This window comes from Lolium rigidum, chromosome 7, assembly GCF_022539505.1.
Source record: "Lolium rigidum isolate FL_2022 chromosome 7, APGP_CSIRO_Lrig_0.1, whole genome shotgun sequence".
Classification (NCBI taxonomy): Eukaryota; Viridiplantae; Streptophyta; class Magnoliopsida; order Poales; family Poaceae; genus Lolium; species Lolium rigidum.
In genome coordinates, this window is record NC_061514.1 from 318,645,262 (window position 1) to 318,656,418 (window position 11,157).

Below are 11,157 nucleotides of genomic sequence, written 5' to 3' on the forward strand. Positions count from 1 at the left end.
CCAGGCCAGGATCAGGCTCGATATTTTAGCTTTGGGTTTTTTTGGGCCTGGCCCGAGTTTTGCCCAAGTGTAGTGCCTGGTAGACTGGTAGTGACCTTGTTGAAGGCATTGTTTTTTAGAGCGGACTATCTTCACGGTGAAATCCTAAGATAGTTGATCGGACGACGACGGCGCTTGTGTAGTGTTCCCCTTCTCAAATGCGTTGTTTTTGGATATCTTAGAGGTCAGATGTTGTCTTCTTTATTTTTTAATTGTGTGCATCCGTAATGCCATTAGGGTATTACATTTTTACAGAGCTGGATGTACTTCGTATCTTTGCGATATTAATATATTTCCTTTATCGAAAAATGTGCATCGTAATGTTTTGACTAGCTATATTATGTTGATTCATAAGCTGGTTGTATTCGTTATCTTCTTTAGGACAATAATTTTTTTGGTTGTGTTTAATATTTATATCTCGAACAACTTTATGAGTCTTTACATTAATATATCCTAATATGTTCGTCCAACATCAGTTCATACATTTTTTCGATAATGATCAGTTCATACATAACCTGCTGATTACACAGTTGACGTATGTTGATATTTTAGGTAAGTGAGCAGCAATTTCTTTTGGAGGGCGAGATTTACAAAAGGCAGCTGATAATTGGTAAACTTTTGTTTCTTTGAGAGGAAACGTGATTTTCACCGGCAACGCTGCAGAATCAGGTGCCTGTTTCTTCTTTTCTGAAGAAGAGATTGCAACAGGACGATGCACTGCTGTTGTTCTCTAAGAAAAGATGCACTGTGTTGCAACACCACCCACCCAGAAAGAAAAGAACCTGCTTGCAGGCCAAAGAGATAGGCTGCACACATATAAAAGAGTTGGTTTTGATTAGCAGCTGTTCTTCTTCTCACATACTTAGCATTACACCCCAAGTACAGATTCCTAACGCCCTACGGAGTCTTGGCTACTATGAACAATGTCGGTGTTGCTGTCGATCAGAAGCAGGCCGACTTGATCCGCCGGAGGTGGTGCTGATTCGGCTCCGGCTCTGGCTGGGGCATGTACAGCACCACCTGACGGATGAGCTGCTGCTGGTGTTGCAGTTGTTGTTGCTGCTGCTGCTCCTTCGTTCCCGGCTGCGGCTCCGGCTGTGGCACGAACTGCATTACAGGCTCCAGCTTCTGCAACATCGAACACAACCAAGAAAAGAGGAAGAAACTCAGCTCTGCATTAGGTCCGGTCAAGCGACTTGGGCAGTGAGTAATTAGAGTGTCATGCTGTAGATGGGCAGAGTTTTATGGCAAGCGAACAGGTTGCTTATGCGTTAACAGAAAGCCGTTAGCAAGAATTTAACCAGGGAATGTAGATAGTACACCATATGATCTTATCCAACTTAGAAGGTTTAGATGAAAACGTTTATTTGCTCTTCCAGCTTACACTTAAACAGACGAGCATCAGTAGTCATGTGTGTCCGATAAAGCGCGCATCACACTCTACATAGAAATAACATGCTATAGTTGCCTTTAATCAGCATAGGAATTTTGATGGTGTTGAAAATCTAGCAATACAACTTTTTCAGCTATTTGTAGTTCGTGGTTTAATCACTCGAAAGGAGCTACTTCTAATGTCTGGAGCGCTTAAAGGAAAAATTGGAAGAAAAAAAAGGAACAGTACATTGTACATTCCTGTTCCCTTCTCGGTTGGTCTTTTGACTAGAACAGGGCCTGCTTACTTGTTTTGACTAGAACAGGGGTTGCTTACTGAGGAAGTCATATGTGAAGCTCAAACGAAATAGATTAAGGATTGAGAGATGTAAGTTTATACCTTGAGGTCCTTGAGATGCTGGATCTCCTCCTCCAGCCGCGAGATCTTGTTCTCCAGCTCGTTCGTGTACGCCTGCACGCATGGCGAATCCATGAAAAGAAGCGATTTTGTTTTCCTTGGGAGTGCAAAGCAAACACTTGGGGGAGAGAGCGCACCTGCTTCCTGGCCCGGGACCTGGCCGCCGACTCGCGGTTCTTGATCATCCGCTTCTGCCGCCGCTCCACCGTCTTCTCGACAACGCCGTCCCCTCCGGCCACCAGCGCCGAGCCACGCTTCCGCCCGCCGCCTGCGTGCGAGAGGAACCCGCCGCCACCGCCGTCGTGGTACACAGCGTCCAGGACGGGCCCAGCGCCCACGCCAATGGGCCGCGGCAAGGGCCGCGCCACGTACTGCTGCGGCGGCTGGTACTGCTGCAGCCAATGCGCACCTGCGCCGCAGGCCCCGCCCCCGCCGGCGCCGTCGACCGGCACGCCAGCGCGCGAGAGGAAGTCCTCCAGGGTCATCTCGCCCACCGTGGGCTGCCGGCCGCGGCCGTCGCTCTCGATGTCGCGCCACACCTCGTCCACCGTCTTCTTGCCCGTGCCCGTCCCCGGCGCGTGCGGTTCGGCGGGGAGCACCGTGCGCAGGAGGTCCTCCAGGTTCATGCTCCGCAGCGGCTCGCCCAGGTGGCTCTCCACCTCGTTGAGCGTGAGCCCGTACACCGACCCCTGGCGCGACAGGACCCCTCCACCGCCGCCGCCGCCGCCAACACCACCTCCTCCGCCGCCGCCGCCGCCGAGGGACGACATTGTCTGAACTCCCATCCACACAACCACCTTCTTTCAGGTACCCCCTACCTACGTGTCGCGATCAGCTGCATCCAGCAAAACCATGGGCGCAAACACAGGTCAAACAGCAAAACCCTCGCAACATCACAAACGGAAAGAGCAGCAACCCCCAGGTCAATGGAGAGAAATCTTAAGCATGCCAAGAAAGGGAGAGAGAGAGACAGAATCTTGCAAGCAAGCAAGCAACAGGGGAAGAAACAAAATGGGTGTGGTTCTTGCCTCTTTTACCTCGCACAAGGGACCAGATCAGAATCCGGCGAGGCAGATGAGAGCATTAATTTAGGATTGCCGCAAGAGGGGTTTCCGCCGGCTGTGTGGGAGAGGAGGGTGCTTGCTAAAAGGGGAGAAGGGGAGGAGGGGGAGAGCTGGCCTGGCTGGTGGTGAAAGAGGAGGAGATGATGCCTTTACGGTGGTAGCAACTCTACTACTGCTGCTACTTGGAAGGGTTAGCTTTTGTTGCCAGCTGCGATTTATTTTTGGCCGAGCTGAACAGTAGAGTGTGGAGCAGTGAGTGAGTGAGAGTGATGGTAATGATGATCAGTATGCCAGCTGGGCCACCCAAAGGAAGCTCATTCAATAACAAAAGGAGTTTTTTGGGGCTTTCAGCTTGGGTTTATGTTGTTGTACTCCATCCATCGGTGTGCCAAAGGTGATCCACAAGCAAAATATATAATGTCTCTCCTCTCCATAGTTTTTCTTCCTGCTGAAAGGCACATCAGGTAGTATATTTTTGTGGTACTAGGTGCCAAACAAAAGGAGGCTTACTAACTATCATCATATTCGTATGCTCAAATTAAGTGTAGCCGAGGAAGGGGAATAATCCACCCCCCACCAAAGACGGCAAAAGTGGCTACCCGAAACGGAATGCCGAATTCAGGCCACACACGCACGCAACAAATTCCCCATGTTTCCATTAGCCCTAGCAGCCTGTAATTAAATCTACAGTAGCTAGCTAATTGGGCATTTGCAAGATGCGATGATGACAGAGCATACCATGATTTTAGCAGCATGTCGTCATAACGCTTGTTTATTGGCGTCGGTCCCCGTTGCATCAAACAACATCCCCCAACCCCAACCTTTGCCTTGAAGAACCAGCCACACATCTTTCCTAGTCCAATCACAGGGCTTGGATAAAGCCTCTCTTTGTAAGCAAAATCCCTAGCAAGCTTTATCTACTAATGATGGTAATTATCACACCCTGTTCCACCAAAGCTCCACTGATGATGCCAGTTGGGCATTTAAGTACTACCAGCCTAGGATCTTAGGATCTTTCTTATTCTTAGGAATTTAACTGAGAAACTAACAAAGACCTCGTGTGTTATGTTGAAAGAAAAAACCTCGCAAACAAGTTGACTCCCACACAAACAATCGCTGACTGAGGAGCAAAATGGGTGCCAAGAAGGCACGCAAAAAGCGGAGACGATAGAGCTCGCGGTAAAAAAATAGTAGGAGGTGCCCACTGTCGTCTCCGTGACAATGGCAAAGAGGAACAACGTGGGGAAGGATCTAGAAACAACTAGGGGTTTTGCCCGGTTGTCACCTGAGAGCGACAAGGGGCGCCCTTTGTTAGGTACTCTCCAACATTGTTCATTTTCAAAGAAAAATATATCCAACGGGCCTCTGCATGGATTGGTGCATAAAAATCATACATATAAATTATCCGGCAATGCCAATCAAAGCCAAATCTATGCTGAAAATATAAGTTTACAGAACAAAACAATAAAATCTCGAAGACATCCAAGTTGGACATTCCTCATGTAGTATCTCCACAATCCAACCACAAACCCTATGCTCATGGATCCAAAAAAAAAAAAAAATACATTGGTCTAGTGGCACCAAAGATAACACCTTAGCTAGATGTGGTCATCCTGGCCGGTGATAGTTAGCTCGTGAAAACGAGCCTACAAAGATTTGTGATGGCTAGAGCCTAATTTGGTGATGCCTTTTGCTTCTTCAGATGTTAGTGAGCGTGAGGAATTCAAGCCATGAAAGTTTAGCTTTGTATTTTGCATGTATAAGTCATTCTCTCTCGTTTCTACCCTTGTTTGTAACCATTTAGCGAGATGGCACCCCATCATTTTTGTGTTGTTGTACTCGTTAACCGTCTTAGGTAGTCATGACTTCATCAATTTAAAGTTGGGCACATTTCGAGGCTTAGGTCCGAAGAGTAATAGAAAAGCATTCCCATAGAAATTAAGGGAGAAAAACGTGAATGAAAGAACACCAAAAATTGTTAGACCTGGGTTACAATGAACAAGACGATCTTAAGGTGTACATGTATCTTAGAATGCGCTGACTGGAAAATCATTCTCCTCCCTCTTTTTGTCCAGGACAAAAGTTTGATCTGCAAGGGAACTCAACAGTGCTAAAAAGATGATATCATCCATTTAAAAACAAGCTCTGAGATCAAATCAGCAATCAAGAAATAATAATTGGCGAACTCCTGTTGGTACGACTACATGCTTTCTATCCCTATTCTCCATTGCCCCGTCCGAGGTGTGCAGCAGCTGCAAGCACGCCGGAGTATGTTTGTCTTTTAAGGACAACACAAAATCTTTTTTCCGGTCCGGTCCATTCAACGAAATGCTGTACCGATAATTGGCACTTGCAAAGGCTGCTGCTCCTGCTGCTGCCGCGGCAGTACTACGATCTCCTATTTCTTCAGAACGCCTGCCAGCCGGCCACTCCTATTATTGACCTGACCATCGACCGCGCAACCATGCATGCGCTCATGCAGTGCTTGCTCTGTCAACCTCTCCGACTTTTCATTTAGGGCATCTCCAACCGGCTGACCCAAACGGACAGTGCATTTCGTCCGTTTGGGTCGTCCCGCGGACACGCGGATGTCGCGCGGACGCGCACAGACGTCCGTCCCTATTTTCATTTCCCAACCGCACGCACGACCCAAACCGGACAAGCAAACTGCACCTACGCAACTATGTGGCGCGGCGCGCGAGCCTCTGCTCCGGCGATGGGGCGGCGGCGAGGCGCGGCCAGCGGGAGCCGGAGGCGCGGCCATGGAGAGGCGGCACGGGGCGGCGTCGAGGCGCGGCACGGCGCGGCCAGGGGCTCGTCCTGCGCGGCGCGGGGCGGGTGAGGGCGGCCAGGGGCTCGGCCTGCGCGGCGCGGGGCGGCCATGGCGCGGCGCGGGGCGGGTGAGGGCGGCGCGGGGCGGCCATGGCGCGGCGCGGAGCTCGGCCTGCGCGGCACGGCGCGGCGCGGCGCGGGGCGGCCATGGCGCGGCGCGGGGCGGGTGAGGGCGGCGCGGGGCGGCCATGGCGCGGCGCGGAGCTCGGCCTGCGCGGCACGGCGCGGCGCGGCGCGGGGCGGCCATGGCGCGCCGCGGGGCGGGTGAGGGCGGCGCGGGGCTCGGCCCTGCGCGGCGCGGGGCGGCCATGGCGCGGCGCGGGGCTCGGCCTGCACGGCGCGGCGCGGGGCTCGGCCTGCGCGGCACGGCGCGGGGCGGGTGAGGGCGGCGCGGGGCGGGTGAGGGCGGCGCGGGGCGGCCATGGCGCGGGGCTCGGCCTGCACGGCGCGGCGCGGGGCTCGGCCTGCGCGGCACGGCGCGGCGCGGGGCTCGGCCCTGCGCGGCGCGGGGCGGCCATGGCGCGGCGCGGGGCTCGGCCTGCACGGCGCGGCGCGGGGCGGGTGAGGGCGGCGCGGGGCGACGCGGGGCGGCCATGGCGCGGGGCGGCGCGGGGCTCGGCGCGGCGCGGGGCGGGTGAGGGCGGCGCGGGGCTCGGCCTGCGCGGGGCGGCCATGGCGCGGCGCGGAGCTCGGCCATGGCGGGTCGGCCTGCGCGGCGCGGGGCGGGGCTCGGCCCAGGCGGCGAGGCGCCCGCTCGCGTCGTGGCGAGGCGCGGCCAGCGGCGGCCCCGAGGAGCTGCAGCTAGCCACGGCGAGCTCCACCCCGTCGCGCCCCTGCGAAGCACGCATGGCGAGCTCCGTCCCCGTCCCCGTCCCGGCCCAGCGAGCTCCGCCCCGACTTCGTCTTGCTCGGCGGCGTCGAGGCCGACGGCGCCCGTTTTTGCTCCGGCGACTTCCAGCAGGGCTGGAAAAAAAGGAGGAGGCGGCGGCGGCGGCCTCCAGGCGAGGGTGGCGGCGGAGCTTGGCTAGTCGACATCGATTCCGGCGTGGAGCAATGGTCTTTTCCATGGAAAAAAGCAACCAGAGGAGAGAGAAGGGTGGGGGCGCATGTGGTTGTATTTTGGGTCACTGTGAGATGGGCCAGGACGCGGACATAGGCGGATACAGTGGACATCCGCGTGCGTCCGGCTCGCCCCAAAAGTATCCAAAATTTGCGCCAGTTTTGGGTCAGACCGGACGCTGCACCTGTCCGTTTTTAAGTTGGGTCGCCCCGTTGGGAGCAGGTTTTGTCCGGAAAGACCCAAACGGACGTTTTTTTGCATTTGGGTCTGCCCCGTTGGAGATGCCCTTACCGCCTGTGGCTCACAAGATTTACAGTGCCGTGCTGCAGTAACAAAGGTGCGGGAGAAGTAGTGGAACGTGAAAATAGACAAAAAATAGGAACCTTGGATATTTTATTGATACAGAGCCTTGGTGTAATTGATATCTTCATAATATTAGGTTATTTTTTTAACGAAAATAAAAAACTTCTTTTAGAAACTTCAGCATAAAATGGACCAGGTATGTCTTTTTATTAAAAAAAATCGGCTCCTTTCAATGACATGGAGCTAAGACGCCATGGTAGATAGCACGAGGTTGTAGACTGGGGCGTCATGCTAGACGCCCTGGCTTAGCCTAGGGGTCGTGTTGTATGGCGTGACACCTAGCTCAACCGAAGACAACATGCATGCTATCTAGTCCGTCGAAGCCTTGGGTTAGCATGGAAAGACATTTTTGAATTTTTTTCCTAAACTTTTAAAAAAAGCTAATCCTAAATACAGGACCACTATATTTTTTTGAGAAGAATTGATTAAATTTCTCTCTTATACAATGGTGCTTATTAATGTGAAGGTTGCGTGCAATCATAGAGATAGAGACACCATATGCAACATATTTAATTAGCTTGAAACATGAGAAGTTTTTCACATAATTAATCGTGTTATTCATTTTTTGATTTTTTTCTTGGTGTCTAGAAAATAAAATAGTTGCCTTGTACTCCCTCCATTAGGGATTATAAGCACGGAAAAATTTCCAAGTTGTTAGGTATTATAAGACTTCTCTCATTTACTCTCCCCTCTCAATGCATTTTTTTTATTCTCTCATACGAGTGCATGTGAAAATATTGGAGCATGAATTAATGATCAGAGCTACTATCTTTATTAGGGATTAGACTGCTCATAACATTGACTAGTGTCATGCGTGTGTTAGTAGTATATGTTATTACCACTATTGTGAGAAGTATCATACAGGGAAGGTACCATGCAAAGTCTTATTAGGCTTAGACTCATTTTGTTTTTGGGTCTGTGATGTTATGATAACATATCTTGTTACCACAAGGATCTCTCTTTATTTAATCACATATCATGTCATCAAAATGTCTAACTCATATTGCATGTTGGTGCATGTTACCATATAAGTTACTCCCACTACGACAGAGGGTCAATTTGCTTAGATAAAAAAAGTCAATAACTTCTCTCATTAATTCCTGCATCTACCAATAGTGTCACATGTATTAGGGAAGAGAGAGAAAAACAAATAAACATGCGGGTGACAGAGGACGATAAATAAGAGATGGCTTAGGGCATCCCAGCGGCGCGACGCAAACGGACGCTGAGCGACTGTTTTCGTCCGGCGTGACCGGAAATGCGTCCGGCACCACCTCCAGCGGGGCGACGCAAAGTGACCGGGCCGTCCGCGGAGACGCAAACCTGGCCCAAATATGCGCCTCGGATGCATCTCTGCGGACACTGCGCGGACGCCGAAAGTGTCCGCTCGTACGTGGCGGACGTTTCGTCGGGCCCGCCTGGTAGCGACCCTGCATCGATGCGTCTTCTCAAACGCGCCAGCGACTGGCGCCGCTGCATCGCTTCGGCAGTCTGCACCACGTTAATGGCGATGCCTCGGCTACCGACCAGCCGCAGCCCACCTGCGCCAACCATGTTAATGGCGTCGCCACGCGCCACGCGTCCCGCGGCCACCGCATGCCTCCGACCTATATAAAGGGGGCGCGTTCTTCTTCCTCATCCACACCGGGTGGGGCAAGTTCGCCCGTGACCTCGCGCTCGAGCCCGGCTGCCAGCTCACCTTCCTCTACGAGGGAGACGGTGAGATGGTCGTCAAGGTGTTTGACGACACGGCCTGCCGCAGGTACTACCACGCCGGTGAATCCGCCTCGGACACCGATAGTTAGAACGTAGAATTTTCTTTCTTTGCTGTGAATCTGGCTACGGGCCAGACGAAGCCAGTAGTGGAAGGTTTCTTTCTGTTGTTCCTCGGTAGAACCAACAAGGGCACCGTCATGCCTCCCGCTGGATTTTATAGTTTGGATGACTGGGTGTGCCCTCGAATGTTCTTTCTTGGCAGCGAACATACGGAAATCAACACAACTGGTTTCTATTTTTAAAATATTTATATTTGTGTCAACCATGGTTCAAACTATGTATTAGTTTGTGTAAACCATGTTCCAACTATGTATTAGTTTGTGTAAAATAATCTTCCAATTTGTAATATTTGGAACTATGTTCAAATGGAAAAGAGAAAAACAAAAAAAAATAAAAAATGTGTCGGGCCACTGAAGCCAACCCCAGACGCAAACGGACGCGTGGACGAAAACGGTCATTTGAGCGTCCGCTGCGCGACGCAAACGGACGCGCGCGGACAATAAAATGCGTCGCGCCGCTGGAGATGCCCTTACATAAATTTAACAATCATAGAAAGCTCTATGGCCTTATGAACTTCCTTAATTCTAGTGAATTCATGGGAATGATGTTTTGGCGCATGGGAGCATATGCTTCCTTTATTTTGAAATGCATGTTACACATATTTTAAATTTTTAAAAAATGGAACGGAGAATTCACACGTACATGTTCAGGTGTTACGCGTTGTCAAAGTTGTTTCATGAGAAATCGACTTGCATGTGGCGTGTGTAAAATAGACAAAATTCAATGATAAAAATAAGGCTTATCAAAAGATAATTTTTCTCTCTTTAACAAAGACCACAAAAAATATTGGTTCCTCGTGAAACTTGACGAAGACACATACGTAGTATATAGTATGGAGATGTACATGTAGAATTGTTCATTAAAAAATGTCGATATTTCGAAACATAATTCTTTTGTAGAGGGGACATATGCACCCGGGAGCCAAATTAAATTTCCGTGAATTCTCACTTATAATCATTGACAGGGGAAGTATACGAGTATAGTGACTAGTGAGTATAGAATATTTCCATTTTCACTGGTAGAACGTGTTCTGTTCTTACGGGTACCCAGCTGTGCCGCTTGTATGCTGCATACCAGTGGATGGGCCAGTGCTGGGAGCTCGCCACGTGGCGACCCCTGACAGGATTCGGCTGTCGCACCAGTGTGTGAGTGCGCGCGCGCCAAGCAGATCTGCAGCTGGGAGTGATTAAGAATGCGCCTGGTGCTTAGTTAGCTGGGACACGTGCCAGCCACGCATTCGGCGATATCTTTCCTTTTCAGGGAGCTCCAGGGCATCAGGGATTCAGGGGGACATGGAGATCGGCTTGGCCCTAAAAAATTAGCTGCATCGCCATGGCGGCTCCTTGCTTTCCTCTTCTTGCCGCCATTGCACATTTCTTAATCGGTGCACTTACATAAAAAGCATCCTGTAGCATGTGCAGATTGTGCCTAACCTAATCTTTTGTTAGCGGTTAATCCTGCAAAGAGAATGACATGGAGCTGGTAAGTACTCTATTCACGTGATGCCATGATGAAGAATAAAGCTTGCATTCTTTCCCAAGCTTTTTTGTTGCAAAAAACCTGTCAATCCTTTGCAGCAGTAACCAGAAACAATATGCAGTTTCTGTACAAACCGAAAGGATATGTGCATGCGGCGTACTCGAGTTGAATAGTCGTAGTACTACTATAAGTTTAGAGAACTTGCTGCATGTGTCCATGTCCTCTGAAGCATTTCTTTGCATGGAAAGAATACACAAAGAAGATAAAGAAAAATTCGGCAGCCAAAAAGCGAGAGCGAGTGAGTGAGAGCTGCCCCTGCCAGATACGCCTCGGGCCAATGGGAACTTGACATGCACATTGATGGGAGAGCGAAATTCCTTTCCAAATAGACTAGTCGCAGTACCTAGGGCACTCTAGCTCCACTACATTTCCAGCTTCTTTTATGCTGCACATAGTACCGCCACCATCCTTTATGCTACTATATATTCCAACGGGTACAGTTTTATTTTTTTGAATGCAGTTTTCAGAATTTCGCCTTTTGGCGTTGCTGGCTCCACCCACACCGATCGCTGCCTCTCGTTCCTAAAAGGGCAAAACCTATGAAAGATCAAGGGAGCCTGATTAAGTAATTAGCTCTCATTGTTCGAGATTAGTAGTACTACTAAACCGGGACGGAGGGAGTACGTACTAGGAGC

At 50.8% G+C, this 11,157-nt stretch overlaps 1 protein-coding gene across 1 annotated transcript; it reads right to left on the reverse strand.

Annotated features, from left to right (window-relative positions):
* Positions 1-854: 854 nt before the first annotated feature.
* On the reverse strand, positions 855-2,553 carry LOC124673228 (ABSCISIC ACID-INSENSITIVE 5-like protein 3; the record flags this gene model as incomplete). The annotated part of the gene is made up of 3 exons (XM_047209348.1): positions 855-1,167; positions 1,811-1,882; positions 1,966-2,553. Coding segments are annotated over 3 exons (846 nt in total), but the record flags the coding sequence as incomplete, so codon positions are not given.
* Between the last annotated feature and the right edge of the window lie 8,604 nt (positions 2,554-11,157).